This window comes from Pieris rapae, chromosome 7, assembly GCF_905147795.1.
Source record: "Pieris rapae chromosome 7, ilPieRapa1.1, whole genome shotgun sequence".
Taxonomy (NCBI): domain Eukaryota; kingdom Metazoa; phylum Arthropoda; class Insecta; order Lepidoptera; family Pieridae; genus Pieris; species Pieris rapae.
The window spans coordinates 10003767-10022096 of NC_059515.1; the positions used below are offsets into that span (position 1 = coordinate 10003767).

Consider the following 18330-nt stretch of genomic DNA (forward strand, 5'->3'; position numbering starts at 1 on the left):
ACTTTGTCTATGTACGCATCTAAAATGCGCTCGAACGGTGAAGAGAGATCTTGAGAAAACCGGCTTGCCTTGACGAAGTCGACGGCGTGTGACAGGCACAGGAGGCTGGGTAATCTACTTGCCTATTAGATTGACAATCATGAAACAGATACAGAAATCTGAGTCCCAGAACTAAATTTAATTTTTTTTGTTAAGAATTCTGTAAATTAGCTTTTATTAATTGAAATAATATATTTAAACAGTGGAATACCACTATTATTCTTTTTGTACTGGAAAAAACTTTCAAAGCACAGACCACTATACAATTGTAATGTTTACAGTGGATTTAGTACATGTTTCTAAAAATTTACAGCGAACACTACGTTCTCAGAACATTTTACATGCGGTTCAGTCATCCATCACAATAGTTAATATATTTTAAACACGGAACCTGGCCGACCTTGGTTGCACTTTTCTGAAAAGCCTTCGCGAGTGACTGAAATTCTTTGTTGGACTTCACGTGACAAAGTTCCTTTGTTCTTGAGCATATTTTTACTATACTTATAAACGTTACTATAATAAAGTATTTTTAAATTGTTTCTTCATGATATTATAACAAATAAACCGTTTTGTAAAAGTAGAAAATAATATTTTTTAGATCGGCGTGTGTGGTGTTTATTCTATATATTGTATTAATTTTAAACACTCAAAAACCTTTTCCGTATCTATCATTTGGAAACTCTTTATTTTGAAATATATTAGTAGTATTAATGTTTCGGCGCTTCCTATGTTCCGCTTACTTGGTTTCCATTTGCAGTAAAAAATATAGCCCGATACTTTAGATTAAATTCTATCATTTAAAAAACATTTACAGGAATGTTTTTATTGTATTTAAAATTTAATATTGTAATAAATAAAGAAATAAAAAAAAAGGAAAAATAAAGAAAAAAAAAATTAAAAAAAGAATTTTGGCACATCCGTCAAAATTGTTGTAGATCAAAAATGCAAAATGAGAACACAAATGAAACTCGACATAACCCAATTATGACAATACATATCAACAAATGTCAAACAGAATGTAGATCATAAACAAGTTTCGTTACCTATTTACGGAAGCCAGTTCAAACATTGGCGCAAAAGCAAACATTGACAAGAGATAATTAACGTCACAATGTAGAATGACGTGAAACGTCACTGTCACGTGAAATGCGCCGCAAGAATAGATATGACAAAAAAGGGATTACGAGAATAAAGTAGATGATTAAAAGGGGGCGTGGCTGCACACACACAGTAGTACGATACTGATGCCCCCTTAATTGGTGACATACAGGAATCATACATGTAAAAAAAGTATCTTATTGTAGCTCTTCCATAAAACTATTTTATATTAAAGCACTTTCTTTGGCTGAATCGTACACATTCAAAAAGAACAAAAATTAGCTTTGATCATAAAAATCAGTTAATCGAGCTACACACTTTTACAAATAAACCAAAAAATTCAAACTTAAATATTGCTAATTCCATGTAAAGTATAGATAAAATTATGCCCATGTATAGGATTACACTTTAAGTCCTTGTCAAGATCAATTAAGTATAAATAATCCTGTAACTAAAGAAGTTAAACAAGCCAAGGTTAATTATGTCAAAATAACCTCATGATTCCGACAAAGAATTTTTTAGGAAACTCGACTGACACAGAGGTCTGGCTTTTCTAAACATGTAGAAGTAATTACTATTTCAAAAGTACATCCGCTGTCAGCCTTTGAAGGTTTGAAATATGTCACTCGATCACAGATAACAGTTAGATAAAAAACTAAGAAAAATACATTATATTCATTGTATTTGCACGGTTTATCTTGTACATAATGGAATGTAAATTATAGTGTTATATCTATGTATAATTAAGTGTTTATACGGTTCATGAATACAATACCTCGTTGGCAGGTTTTAAATTATCATCAGTAAATAGCGGACGTACAGTCATATATCTTCCACATATTACTACGATGCAAATCTTTGTGGGAATCGTATTGACCAATATTACATACAATAAGAAACAAATAATTGTCTTTGAAAACACTTTCTAATAGGTGATATCATAAAACCTCGTTATTGCAACACCTTTTCTATAGGCAACATTTCAGCATAGCTGAATCGTAAGACACTCTATCTACACCTAAATATAAATGATAAGAAGTACACAAATAAGAAAGAAATCAAAGAATATTGATGCACCATCCCATTGCAAAAATAACCAAAGTGGAAATGGGCGGGTTATACCGCTGGCATGACAAGGGAAACCAAGAAAAAGAAAGAAAGGTCGCCATCTTGGACGGTAGGCCGACGGTAGGTTAGTGGGGAAGAGAGAAGATGTAAAGATGGTACCAGTTGTTGGAACTCTTTTTGAGGTTATTAAAATATTTTTGTATATGGGATTTTTCAGTCGTCTAAAATAAATCGAAGGGCAATATAGGCCAGGTAGGACGGATTTCTATTATAATTTAACTGAAAAGTTTGTTTGCTTATGTCACGAACTATAGGTTTAAATTATAATAAATAGCCCATTTATTACAAAGTTACCAATGGTACTTCATAGGTTTTGCTCACGCGAACATTTATTGCTAAGAGTCCACGTGACACAAAAAATTAAAAAACCTTATGAACTTTTTTGCTGTCAACGAATGTTTCTTCAAAAGTTTTAATTTACTATTAAACCCATCTAGTTTTCTCTATCATTTTTATATTCCTTAACATGCAATATCTTCATTAGTAATACATTAAAGTGTTAAAATTGGGTTTGTAGAAATCTCACTTGACTGTAAATACAATGAAAATGTACACATTAAGCATCTAAAGAAAATGTTTCTTTGAAAATTACATTAATAATAAATTATATTTATTAATATGTATCAATCGAAAAAAACATAAAAGCAAGTATTTTAATATGTGAACTGAATTAAAAATTAATTTTAGCACCTGTGAAACGATTTTTAGGTCGTACCTTTTTGCAAGTAAATTTATTTATTTATTGCACCACATCATACATAATAACATTTTATGTGTATAAGTGAAAATCTATATTTTGTTACGGTCAACATACATTTCAGCAAAAAATTTAAGAAAACATATAACATTTTTAACTACAAATTTCAGTTTTTACTCGTAATTTCCTATATATAAATACTTACTTAATACTAACGATTTTTTTAAATTGATCACCCCACTATATCAAGCCCAGAAACGTTGCTTTAAAAGACCTCCAAACTAAGGAAATCTTGGAAAGAAACTGATTTTTCTTCCTTTTGCATGATACTAACATTGATTTTCCGCCTCTATTGATGTTAGTGTAATATTTATTCTGTTATTTCCTTATATTGGTGCAGTAGCAGATTCTGTGCAGTTTAAGAGTTTATCCATTATAATAAAACATAAAATAATCCTGTATAATATGAGCGTAGATAAGAGATTGGGCTCATAATTGATCTTTGAATATTTGCAACATTTTAAACAATGATTCATTCATTCATATATAAAATTTGCGCTTTTAATAGTAATATTCGTAAGTGCCTCAATTATTTCCGGATTCTCATCCCACGCGTTTTTCAGTTGAGGCGTAATGAGATTATTTTAAGCGTCCTTCATAATTTTACTAAGAAAGTTATACACAAATTTGCAAGTGTTTCACAAAGATTGCTTATGGTACGACCGTAAACTTTTTGACGTTGGAGACGTCATGTCTAACTTACCGGCCTATGCATTTACCATAAACAACAAAAATATAGATAATATTATATTTCCGTTTTTATCTTAATATATATAAATCTCCTGTCACGATGTTTGTCCGCGATGGACTCCTAAACTACTTAACCGATTTTAAATTAAATTGGCACACCGTGAACAGTCTGGTCCAACTTAAGAGATAGGATAGCTTAGATGTTTAATTATAGTCGCAATTTTATTTTATTGCCAATTTTTTGTTTATTATTTGATACAATTCTAACATATGACGCTGTGTTAAAAGTACCAACGTTTCATATAAGCTATCTACCTTTCACATAAGTTCTCCTACTATTTCCCTAGAATAGTTTAATACTAGGTAATATAACAAAAACCTTAGCCATAGCAACGCTTGGCCGAGTCTGCTAGAAGAAAATATATAATGTTTCTGGTTCCACGAATGTACTTAAAAGGCTTAGCCATTAAACCAATACATACAAATATTTTGAGAGATATAAAATCAACAAAAAATAAACTAGAAATCGAAGGGAAAATCGCTTGATGGTTGATGCCAGCAGTGCGGTGTCGGCATATACTCTGACCCATATATTAATCAGAAATATAAACAGTTAGCGTACAAACAGTTCTATATTAGTCACAAACCAAAGCAAATATGTTTATTCAGTGTATTAATATAACGATTTATAGTTCAAGGTTACATTTAAATTATTGCGTAGAACGGATGTGTACAGTAGTAATAACCTGTATTACGATGATTAACTATCATTTATAACTGTTTTTGGATAAGTTTCAGGAATGGTGCGACCAGTCTTGGCTTGGCCTGACAGCTTCCGCGTGTCAGCCTGAAGTCGAAAGTTCGATTCCCGGCGGTGCACCATGGGACTTTCTTTTCATGTGCGAATTTAAAATTATCTTGAACGTTGAAGGAAAACATCGTGAGGAAACCGACATGTCTTAGACCCAAAATGTCGACGACGTGTGTCAGACACTGGAGACTGATCACCTACTTGCCTATTAGATTTAAATGTGATCATGAAACAGATTCAGAAATCTGAGGCCAAGACCTAAAAGTGGTTGTAGCGGCAGTGATTTTTTTATATGTGAAAGGATGCAACATTATTAACTATTCCTTAATTAAGAAATTTGCTGTTTATATCTTGTATATATTGGAATCATCCTATGACAACCAGAGATTGTCTATTTATATAAGCATTGTTTCATTATAGAAAAACAACCAAAAACACATTGTTTTTCGGAATTATAAATTATGTATGTAATAATAGCTATGTAAATCGTTTTATACAAATTAACAATTACAATAATAAATCTTTTTACCTCACAAGGGGGCAATTTGATTAACTAGCTCCCCTTAACATTCAATTTTTAAAATTTATTCAATTTATATTTTTCTTTTACTATGCTTGCTTGTTAATGAAACACAGTAAGCATATGCTTTTCAATGTGCTTACTGTGTTTAATTAACAATAACGTAATAATTTCTTCTTCAAACGTTAAGTGAACAATTAAGTATTAATTAATTATTTAATATTGAAATTTAGGTATGTTACATTGGGTAAAATAATTTTAGAAAGACTAAGGTGGGGCATAGTATATAGATGGCTGAAATACACTGGTTTAATGTCTAAACCATAGAGACCTAATCACATAATTAAATCCATAAATTAAATAGAATCAGAAATGTGTCTTCCTCATAACTGGAAGGGTTTAAAAGGAGGATAACATTTGAATAGGACAGTTCTGTGAACATAACCCTGTCCTATATATCGCAATCAAATGAAGGTCACAAATTTAGGTGAATATCACAAATCATTGGAAAAATATTAGAAATCTTAGTGAAAGATTTATGTATTTTAATTCTGAGCAATACGAGTTGAAAATAAACTGTACGGTTACCCTTGACAACTTTATTTATTGTGAATTATATTTGGTAAAACCGATCGTAATATACATCTGTAATAGAACAGGGGGTTAATTTGATTTGAATGTTAACTGATACCGCTATAGACACTCAATTCCAGAGGCCTCGCTAGTGCGTTGCCGGCCTTTTAAGAATTGATACTCTTTTTTGACCCGAAGTCGTATCGGTTAGGTACCTCGATAGGCAGGTTCCACATAGCGGTGGATCGCGGCAAATGTCTTAAAAACGCTCAGTTATGGAACGATGTCTGATGATGAAACTTTTCATCATTACTAATCACACATTAGTTTTCCCTAAGGGGGCTTCCCTTTTCGGACATAGATATGAAAAGTAAATTATAAATTTACTATAGATACCTGTCAACATTATTTATTTAAGTATATATATTGTACATGGCCAGAAATGCAATCCAAAATCACTACAAACACTAAAAACTGGTTTACACTTTAGAAGGGTTATACTGGATAATATTAAACGTTTTACCAAGACTGCTAATCTTATTTCTTATGAAAACAAAACAAGGTCGTACCTAGAATTAATTAAGGAATCGCGTTTTCCCTAACATTTTCAAAGAAATTTCACTCATAAGCAATGAAATTTTCGATCTAAATCTTTCGCATTTGTGCAAACAGTGAATTCTCGGAATACACAATGACCATTCAATTCTGTAATCTTTGAAGTCTCAATTTATTTTTTTAACAATCTGTTCGCAGTTTATCGATAGATGGCGTTGTTATTATTAAAATTTTGTTTTTAATAAGTGTAAAACTACTAACTCTCCGAGTCGTAGGTTCGCTGTTGGCTGTGCACTAATGGACTTTCTTTCTATGTGTGTTCTTTCTACGCTCGAAGAAGGCAAAACATTTTATAGTTATGAGGACAATAAGTATTAACTTGATCGGTCCATCTAGTTGGTGAACGGCCATGTCATCTTTTGCCTTCTGTGTTACCATGTTTGCCATCTGTGTATGGCCGAAATATGATATGATTTTTTATCGGCATATGGAGTGTCCGTATACGGGTTAGGACAGGATCCGATGTACTGGTGCGGTTGGTAGTCCTCCAGCACCACATATCAACGGCGTCCTTTGCCTTTCTCCAACCAAGATAGGTTAGTCCTAATCAATCAGGAAAACTCTAAATTTCATACAACGAACGTTCTTTTCTCAGCCAGTTGGTATTCTTGTCAATAACGTCGGATGATCGTCAAGTCTACGAGTGTTTTCCAATGTGCACACGGCACTTACGTAAACAGGATCTGTCCATCATTTCATCTGACAGCATAAGTGATCCAATTGATCGGAAGATGTGAAGAATTTTAAAGCACTTCTATTTTAAGGTATATATTCAAGTTCAATAATTCGTTTTGATAACTCTTAAAACTTTTTTTACCCGCCCAAGTTTTTCCTAAAGAGCCTTCGCCAATATTCTACCAAAGGAACCTAAATACAGTGAGAAACATTACTACCATTGGTGACTGATGATATATTTAACGAAACATTATGATTCTACTGTAACCCTTCAGATATGATTGACAGACTATGCGGTCTGATCCTACTAAGTTTCTGAGGAATAGATATAGTGAAGTTAATATCTAAATATATAAAACAAAGTCGTGTTAGTTATAACTTAAGATTTTCGATGTTAGTTATCTTTTTTTAAGTAGATACTTTTCCGCTCTGAATAGCAGAATAAGTAATAAAATATCGGATAAGTTATCGAATAACCATAAATTAATTAATTTAACGAATGCACGTGGTGCCATCTGTTGACAAAACTACGCACCATTATACAACGAATTCGTCAGTCGAGAAATTCCGATCTTCGTATGAATGAGCCAGGCTTTGATCTTTATAGAAGACATGATATGCATAAAAAAAACTGTATTTCAGAAAGTGCTTAACACGCAGTATCGCAATATTGGCGCTAGAGAGAAGAGGCCTAATGTGTAAAACTGCCATGCTTCTTTCGCAATGGCAAGTAATAAAACATTACTATATTTGCAAAAAATGGTATTAATGAAATCCTAAATTATGTTTAACTAAAGTTAAAACGATATAATTAGACGTTTGGTGGAACGGAGTTTGCGTGGGTGGTCCGCTAGTCAAATTCGCTTCGGAAAACGCCTTTTTATTTGTATTATTGATACTTTTCATAAAGTTATTCATTAAGTTAAAAAATATAGGGAATTAATACTCACTGGTCAGCATCATGCACGTGTCGTCTGGGTTGGGCGGAGTTCACTGGAGAGGGTAGCAGCCTCTGTGTGTCTGGCGAACACGCTCTTGCAAACGCTGCCGCCGCTTCCGCCGCCATTTCTTCGTCGCATGTCGTGTCGTCATCAGCTGTGGAGGAATAACTACATTATTTGTAAGGCTAGGTTGGCTATGTATTGGTATATGGTAGTATTTTGAAGTTTTTTTCTTTTTGCGCGTCAGGCAAAAATTGAGGCGAGTTAATTTTTACGATGCACTCGCATACCGTCACAAAAAATGGACACCCACAAACCGTCACAAAAAACCGACACCCTGAAGTTAGTATAGTCAACATTTTAAAATAAAACATGACAATTTCTTTAATTATGTAGAAATAATTTTTTTGTGACATTTAAATAACTAGATAATGCGTTTTAAATTATAATTTTCAATGTATTAAATACCTCATTTCTATTGTTAGTGTCGTTTTTTACTACTAACGTAGAATAAGATGAAATATTAAAAAAATAAAATGATTTTTAACTTCTAACACGTGTACATCTTTTTCAACATGTTTTTTAAATCTAACGTTATTATCTGACATTTTTAAAACCATCTGAGCAGCATCTGCGTAATTAGTATCTCTTCAAAATATGTAGTTTTAAATATATAATATTTATATATAAACATATATAAGACACGAGAAAATAATGCTTAAAACTCGTTATGATAACAATGAATAATATGATAGAACTGTTGTAATTCTCGTTCGTTTCAGTTTATTTGTAGTAAAAGTAAGCAAACCATATACATATCTCAATGACAAGGATTGATTTCGGCAATTCTAGAAATAGGGTAATTCTATAAATCTTTGTTTAGATCCCGGAACAAGTCCATAAAACAAATCTTAAAGTACAATAATGATGTAAAAATTATCTTTATAGCACACAAAATTATCTCTTGATATGAGTGTCGCAATGCAGCGATTTTTATTTATATTTAACTTATAATTGTTAATGTTAAGATTAATTTACTGCAAGGCCTAATCTAGGTATTATTACTGTTTTTAAACACTGACAAAGGTATTGCGTATTAGTACCGATGAGTAATTATAAACATAATAAACTGTATATGCCACGCGGTTTATATAATAGAAAAAGAAACTAATCATTGTATAAAATATTCTATTTTGGTATATAATCATAAAACGTTGTGACACAATTTATTTTGTTTAATATATTTTTTAATTTCATCATAGATGGCGCTACAAGAGATTAATTTACAACTGTAACTGTTCTATTGTTTTTAGAATTTTTATATTCTAAGGTCTTGCTTGTGGCGGCGTCCATGCGTCGGGTTGTCTTTCTCCCTAAAATATGGCGAGGGGGCCAATGGCTGGCCATGCGTCATACTCGTGAACGGGTGCTACTTGTGGTGACTGGTCGTACTTGAATTCGTGTTTGCGGTGATATTAGTTGTTTATACTACGTCTTTGCGTGTTGTTTTCACGAGTACGTAAGTGCGTGCTCCTATTTCACCATGCCTCCTGCTGATAGAGGACAAATCTTTGTTTTTAATTTTTTATTTTTTATTTATTCTTTATTACTCAATATGTCATATGGAACATGGTGTAGTGGTTGCAGCTCCTTACAAGCATTGTGTAAAAAAAAAACTTGGCGATTAAAAAGAGTGGCGGAGAGTTTATTGCCAGTTCTTCTCTTCCGTTCTACGCCCTTGATTTGAGAACTGGCAGTAAATGTAAAATTAAATTCATTTAATATTTCTTTTTTTGACGTTCATAAGTGTACATTGTTACCTACATGAATAAATAAATTTTGAATTTGAATATTTTTAATTTTATTTCGACTTTGAATATGCGTGTTATTTTCACGAAAATGTAAGTGCATGCTCCTATTCCACAATGCCTTCTGCCGATAGAGGACAAATCATTGTTTTCAATTTATTTTATAATTCTTGCATTTTCTTTTTTTTTAATTTCTTCGCCATTCATGTATTCGTGTAATTCTTCTTAGTTTGTCTTATTGTTTTTTTGTATTACTTCAGATTAAGGTTCTATATTTTTTATAACATTTAGTTATGCATTTCTTGCACTTTACTCATCATATTTCTTATTTTAACTTTTCGAGGATTGCTTGTTTACGATTATTTTGTGTTTTTTTCTTCTTTAATGCAACGAAGTGTGAATAAACACATCAAAAAAAATCCCCCATCTAACTTGTCAATAGGAATTGAAATTGCCATTACCCAGGAAGCGTTCACATCCATTACCTTCATTTAAAAGTATTCAGTGATTATAATTTAACTAACAATACTTGACTACATCCGCCATCTTATCTATCAAGGTGACGCAGTTATCGAAATCTTGATTTGTTTCTTAACGGTGAATTCGGTTTATCGATTAAGTTTTTTTTTTGTTATGTTAAGAGGCTTTTTCTTGTAAGATTAATGCTTCGAATAACTCTATCATACTAAGAACATTATTATTGGCGACCGAGTTCACTGAACTAAAAAGCAGTTATATTGAACGATTAAGATAAACAATGTGTCCAAGTTAATTTGTAAATGTTTACAAATCTCGGATATCACAGCGTATGTTCACCTCATTTATTTCTCCTAATCTTTTTGATACACCTTTGTATTAATGCTGCCACAAAATAGGGCGTGTTTGATGTGTACAGGGTCGTCACATTATATTATTTATTCATATACATAACGAGCAGACGAGTAGAATCGAGAAGGAGAAGTACGTGCACAAAACTTTCTGGCGATCTTTTCAATCGCCATGCTTATTTACAAAATTATAAACACATGCAATCTGTTATCATTCTCTACACTACATTACTAATTATAATAAAAAATAAACCAATGAATCACTAAGCCCTATCATAGCAATCGGTCAAGTAGGAGCACAATCATTACCATAGCACCAAAAAGTAGAATCAAGGCAGACAATTATTAAGTCATCCTCTCTATAACGCAATTTCCGTCTTCCTATAACGGGCTATTTCCACCCCATAATACACAAAAATTTCAAGCTATATTTAAGTAGTGTGAAATTTAAAACGATTTGTCAAGTCCATAATTAGTTTTTTGTACCCTTTGCACTTCAATTGTGTTGTTATAAGCACTAATCATTACATTCGTGTCGTTTTAGAAATGTTTAATGTGTTTTACGAGAAAACACCTACATTTACTCGGCCCGGGATTAACGCGTTAAATGGGGATTAACTGTATTTTTTTTTATAGAACAGGCAGGAGGCTCACCTGATGTTAAGTGATACCGCCGCCCATGGACACTCTCAATGCCAGAGGGCTCGCGAGTGCTTTGCCGGCCTTTTAAGAATTGGTACGCTCTATGTGTTCCAGTTTCGTGATTTTTTGGATCTAGGTGCCGGTTTTCTTACCGTATAAGTTCTAACAGTTTTATGGTTGACAGGACTAAAATGGGCGTTACTTGGAATATTTTAAAGGGAATAATTAATACAGTAAACTTACGGTCATATTCAAATCCTTCATTAATCATAACCACAATTGTTTTCACAAAAAATCCAAACAAAACACTTCACAGTACATCATTTTATTTCAACAAATATTTTATTTTAGTATGTTAACTGGGTTAAACATGTTGCTCCATCTACCAAAACTTTCATTGTTATCTAAATTTGTAAACAAACCGAGATAATACTACGAAAACATTTAGTGAGGAAAATGATAAAATTTGTATATATTAAAATCTTTTCCTGAAGGCTTTAGTAACCATTACCAAAACGAACTATTCTTTTCCAAATTCCATATGCAAAAAACAATCTAGGAGCAGGCAGTTCTCTTTCGAATTCTTCCCGATTATAATATTAAATAGTACTTATCCGGAGCTGGATATATTTGACAGTGGGTTTATTAATTTTAAAGAAGGCATTGGCAGAGTCTATTTTGTAACAAATCTGCTGTTTTGCTGGAAATTTTATCCTTAACAAACATTTCTGGTACTTTTATAAAATAAATCTCGTACATATTTTAATTGTTTTATATTTGTTTATCTAAATTGTCATAAGATAAAATAATTTGTAATATATATATAGTTGACGGTAAAAATGGGTTGCTGGTTATATGTTTGTGCTATTATATACTAAACCACCACAAACTTCATGTACTTAAGTTACTGTGAAACCCTTACTGTGAAACTTAAACACATTATATATACGTTTAAGTACAAAAAAATAACATTTGTTACATACAACATTACAAATGTTTTGAACGTCAAGTCAATTCCATTAGGATCCGTCAAGAAAAGAGCATATCAATTATTAAAATACCGGCACCGCACTTGCGAATAAACTGGCAATATGATTATCTATGGGTGGTATTATATAAAGAGTCAAATTCAGGCCGAGAAAAAAAAGCCGGCGTAAAAAACTCTTAAAAAAAGCAAATCATCGAATAACACTTATTTTAAAACATATCGCAGATTAATTAGAAATAGCCTGTCTAGCACTAGTCCCAGGGCCTTTTATCAACTAGATAATAGTTAAATTTATAGTAAGCCTTTTTACACTGTTTTTCTTTAATACATTTCTTAAATTTATTAAAAGGTAGAGATAGAAGAGCTGGGCCTATATCCTTTCTCTAACATATTTTCATATATATTATGATTGTCCTTCTTGCGCGCGTGATGTTACAGAGCAGCAATAAAATTGGTTACTTCACGAACATTACTTGAAAGCATAGACTTTTAAAAGCATTAGACCTTAAGAGGTAATTCACATAGTATTGTCTTTTATTAACATAAATTTTACACATTTAAAGAAGACACTTTTTTACCGGATTGAAGTTATGTATTATTACACACGAAACGACGGATAAATTTAAAATTAAGTTTGAATTATTATAAGTACAATAATATTTAACTTCAATCCGTTAAAAAAGTGTTTTCTTTAAAAGGTAAAATTCATAGTTAATGAAAACTTACGTCGGATTCGCGGTTTCAGCTCCAAATGTACCGAGGGCTGGATATCCATTTTCACTTTATAAAATAAATTCTTTTGTTGTATTTGTATTGCCTGTGTAGCGCGATAACACCGAGTGCGTCAATTACTATTTATCGATATCGGCTTATCTTCGATAACTAGGGCTAGTGATGTGTCAGACGTTTCCGGAAAACATCAATATAAATAATAATTTTGCTTGTGTGCGTAAAGTTCCCAGGCATGTAATACTAAACACCTGTTTTGCTTATAATGTTTTTGTGATGGTTTACTATATACATATACGTGTAGTATGTATGTGTAAATATTTTATTTAATATAGAAAAAAAGAGAAACGGGCAGGAGGCTCATGTGATGTTATGTGATACCGCCGGCCATGGACACTCAATGCCAGAGGGCTCGCGCGTGCGTTGCTGGCCTTTTAAGAATTGAATTGGCATTTACATTTATAAAGCTTAATTGCAGTTCCCTACATATTACAAAATAAAACTAGGTCGCTACGTACTCTTTGATTGTAACTAATAGGTGAATTAAATCAAAGTGGTTTTCATACAAATTTACAGAACTATATTAATATCATTAAATTGACAAACAAAAAAACTCCAAATTTGTAATCCATGAGTGTAATCTGAACCGAAACTGAAACTAAAGCACGAACACAATATATTAAGGACCTAATAATAGATAAGTATACATATACAAAAAAAATAAGAATGTTATATAGTTATTAGGCAACGGGCCTATAATATTATTAGGTTCGTGTCGTAAATAACATTAATATATAAAATCTAAAAGAGTTTATTTTTGTTTATTTTTTATATTCCGTAGGGCCGATGTTCTAAAATGACTTAATTTTTATTCACTTAATATAATTAATATTGCTTTCTTATATGACAACTAGGTACCGAAACTTCATAGAAATCACGTGACATGCGTATACGCAATAAATAACGCTACCACATTATAAAATAAAGCCCTTACCTATACCGGAAATATAGTTTTTAAACATTTCAACACTACACAGGTCCAAACGAAAGGAATTCAGAACGAAACTAAAATAACGATCAATTAGAAGCATTAGACAAATTAACATTTGGGATGATTATGCGTTTTGGACTCGTTTCGTTAATTAGTATAAATTGTTTATCTATATATGGCTTTTAAAGTATTTGAAACCAGTCATCATCTTAATGATTAGCGATGTTAATTGTTTTACCCGGAATCGAACAAATTTTGTCCCACTGGAGACACGCAGTATTTACAATTTGTAATTATGTATTGGCATAACATTTTTGCTTTGACTTAGTATGAATTTTAACCGATGATTGAAATCCGGCTCGAAGGACCAAAATGTTCCTGGGTCATTGGGTAGCTTTATATATAGAAGATATTACATTTACTCGATATTAACCACTCACATACAACAACTACATTAACAACTAACAAACAAACAACATTACAAAACAAACAAATTAATTTAATTTATTTTATTATTCTTTATTATATTTATTAATCAAGATGACATATGGAACATGGCGTAATAGTTGCAGCTCCTTACGAGAAAAAAAGAGTGGCGGAGAGTTTATTGCCAGTTCTTCTCTTCCGTTCTACGCAATTGATTTGAGAACTAGCAGTAAATGTTTAATAATAAATTCACAATTAATTTAATTTATTTGACGTTCATAAGTGTACATTATGTTATCTATATGAATAAATGATTTTTGAATTTAAATATAAGCGAAGTAACGAAATGTTAATTGCTTTATGGCGGATGAATGCAACGTAACAGGAGAGGAGAATGCCTGCAATGAATGATTCAGGAAATCCCCTCGCTTATAAAACTAAGAAAGTGGGTGTTACTATAGGAATTATTATTATAGGAAATCGATAAATATATAAACGTCTTTTTTAAATTTTTACCGCAGTAAACAAAAACTAAACTAAATATATTACTATACACAAAATCTATTATATATATAAAAAATATCTACAAATCTACCGCAAAATCTATATAAAAATCACGACATTGTAATGTTTAGTGTTTATAATCGAGATAAAAGAATTGAAGTAGGCCAACCATATCGCTATAGATCTGGTATTATGATAATCAAAGATAACACATTGTTTTTATAAGTGAACAATATTTTAAAGTTAATAACCCCATATAGAAAACTGTTTAGACTGCTTAACCAACAGTTTAAACAGTTTTCTATTTGTGAGACTTTGACCAATTCACTTTTATGTTATCCTTCAATGCTCGTATGGATGAAGATAAGATGAGGAAACTGAGATTGGAGCGACAGAAATCCTACCAAATCAAACCTACTTGCCTATTAAAAAAATTATCACGAACCAGATACAGAAATAAGATGACGTTTTTTATGCGACCGGAGCTCATCTGAATGATATTGCGTTGTCGACCTTTTAAGTAATGCCACGTTATTTTCTTCTGAGGATTTTGTTTGTTTATTAAATAAATCGATTATTTAGGGCGAGTAAATCAACCTTTTTCGCCTACCAATATTGTTTCAGAAATGGATGTATGGATGGTATTGAACCCACAAAGACGGGTATATATTTTTGTTGTAATACTTATTTTTACTAAAAATGTTAAACGGAAGAGTTTGTAAAATATGCCGTAGATTTAGTACTACGTATGATGTGGTAAGCTTTCATCAATAAATAATTAATTTAAAAAAACTATAAAATTACGGAGTTATAAAAAGCTTGCTCAGTCTGTGTCATTTTGTTCTTTTTAATATAAATTCATCTCACATCAAAGTGTATGTATAATGGCTACTCACAAACATTTCTCATTTATTTTGTGGTTTATTGTTAATGTAATTGATGTGTATGTGTATTTGTGTTAAATTTCTGATCACATATTTTCTTATATTTTAGGCATACACATCGTTGTTAACTTTTTTATACAATAGGGTGAAAATTGTTAGGGACTAATAATGTTAAGTAATATCGCAGTCCATGAACATTAACTGTAAATGAGATCGCAAATTTATAACCGGCCTATTTAAAACCAGTCCCTCTTTTCTTGAAGGACCCTAAGAAAAACTAAAAATACCGCTAAAGGATTTGCAAGTGCGTTACCGGCTTATTTAGAATAGCTCGGTATACCTATATTCACACTGTATACGTGCTAATGATATGTCAAAAAAAATCTGCATTTAGTTCACAATACGTTATGCGACAGAATTTCAATCTAAGGTTCTAAACGAATACATAAACCAATAGCGTGTATTATATCTCTACATCCCTTTCTCACTCTCTCTCTTATTCAGTCTCAATAGCTCTCTCCCTTTTCTTCGACCAAAACGCTGCACATGTTCGTGACGTATCCGTAAAAAAATTAAAGCAGTTTCACTTAAAAGATGCCATTATTGAGATGTAAGTACATATTTAGTGATTAGAGTGAGAAACAACTCACCGAGCGTGGTGTGCGAGTGAGGGTTGTGTATGATGCGAATCCGCCTCTCAGGATGAACTGGTTCCCCAGCAGCGCCTCCAGGCTGGACGGCCCACCTCGCGGCCTCCGCTTCGAGGGCACTCCTGGGGAAGTAGAGCCCCGCGAGGGCCGTAAACGGGGCGAGCTCCGCCCCGCAGTTGCTGGTTAGGATCACCAGGTGCGGAGTTTCGTTCTGTTCGAGATACCGTCTTATTGTTCCTGTAAAATAAATTAATATCTAAAAATTGTTATTTTTACTTTCTGTTGAAAAGCACGTTAAATCAAACCTCAACTTGACGTCTTTTAAATACGTCAATTCATTTAGACATTTTGTATCACGTGAATGGAGTTTAAAAATAAATATTTTTTATAGTTAGCGTTAATAAGTAAAATTAAGAGATGTTTACTTTATAACGCTTTAAAAGCCATATAAGTCTCAATAGTACTATATTTTTCACTATATCAAACATGGCTAAAAGTATACGAAAGGAGGAAAACTCACGCAAAGCGACATGAGCAGCGACATCTGGCGGGAAGTTCCTCCTCGGCGTGTTCACGACGCACAAGGCCAACGAACGCGCACCCAACTCCCCTGCCGCGTGCAACACGTTCCTGGAATCAGTTCAATCAATATATTTGAACCCAAATTTGAGACTAGATCCAGATGTAGTTCGACATTAGCACTACAGGAAGGTCATCTTCCTCAGAGTTTAAGGGTCCGATCACTGGGTCGAAGGCTTATTTTTTGGAATGGGCATTTCTCCTATGCCCAACGGCGTTTTCTGCGGACTTCTAGGGCCGCCGCAGTGTACTCAACCACCTAAAGGACTGGATGGAAGCTCACTGGAGCGAGCCAACCCAAACTTTATCAAAATATGAATTTCGTGTACCCTCCCCATACCCCATTATACCATGTGAATCAGTTCAGATTGAGAATTCTGATAAGCAAGCTTGGTCGGGATATCCAGCTCCTATCACACTGAAATTGAAATAAAACTCATACTTGTAGCAATTATGAAGCGAGTTCTCGGCAGCGCTGTGGTACTTGGCCAGGTACTTGGGGCTGACCGTGTGCACCACGTGGCGGCTGCGGAGGGAGTATCCCCCGGTCACCACCGCCTCACCAGTGCGGCACTCTGGAACATTCATAAACATTATTATAAATTCTGTTGTTACATCTTTCACCGACTTCAGAAATAATGTTATAACTTTGTGTCGTTGGAGTTGGATAATAAATGAGAATCGATTGAAAATTTTTACTTACTCTCAAAATTTCACCAAAATCTGTTCACTGGTTTTTAAGATATCTGTACCCAAAGATTTCTAGACTACAATATATCCTATACATGACAGTAAAACAATAATAAGTATTTTAAGTCATTTTCACTAATAATATACATAGCTGAGACCTAGAGCTTTATCAGAGGGAACAGGTAACAGGTAACCCTCCAGCCTTAAAGAATCTGAGTTTTCATTAAATTTCAGTTAATTTTGAATACCCATCCATTGTACCCACTTCTACTGTCCCCATGCCTACTGACACGATAAGCGATGCCCTCACCCAAGCTTTGAACCAATGCATACCATGAGCCCTAGTGATGATCTCCTCTTTAAGATCAGGTCCAGCCATGGACATAATCCGTTCGCTGACTGCGTTACATTCCGTCAGAGTTTCGTCGCTTGTATTCGTTATAACGTCAACTTCCAGGGTCGCGATGTCACCTTGCCTGAAATAATATTCAATAATCAATGACAGATAATACCGACTCTCAACCATAATGTCTAATGTCTTCGGCTGTACACCAATACGCTCGTACAGGGAAAAGAAACATCGTGAAGAAACTGGATTTTTTTCTTACATAACAGTAATATCCCAATGGAACCCACCCACTCAATGCCAGAGGGCTCGCGAATACGTCGTCGGCCTTTTAGGAACTCCTCTCTCTTTCCGTGGCAGACCCAAAGACAAATTGATTCGGAAAAAATCAGGGGTCTGCTGGTTCCACCGAGTGGTGG

At 33.1% G+C, this 18330-nt stretch overlaps 1 protein-coding gene across 3 annotated transcripts in view; it reads right to left on the minus strand.

The window, feature by feature from the left end:
* Positions 1-18330, minus strand: part of LOC111001427 (protein GDAP2 homolog) — a 69983-nt gene that overhangs the window by 25694 nt on the left and 25959 nt on the right. For all 3 annotated transcript variants that reach the window (XM_022271326.2, XM_045628959.1, XM_022271325.2), the window contains exons 3-7: positions 17899-18041; positions 17318-17450; positions 16817-16926; positions 16297-16533; positions 7857-8001 (exon numbers count right to left, since the gene is read on the minus strand). In XM_022271326.2, the coding sequence (XP_022127018.2) occupies positions 7857-8001; positions 16297-16533; positions 16817-16926; positions 17318-17450; positions 17899-18041 (768 nt within the window). The remainder of the gene's footprint in view (positions 1-7856; positions 8002-16296; positions 16534-16816; positions 16927-17317; positions 17451-17898; positions 18042-18330) is intronic.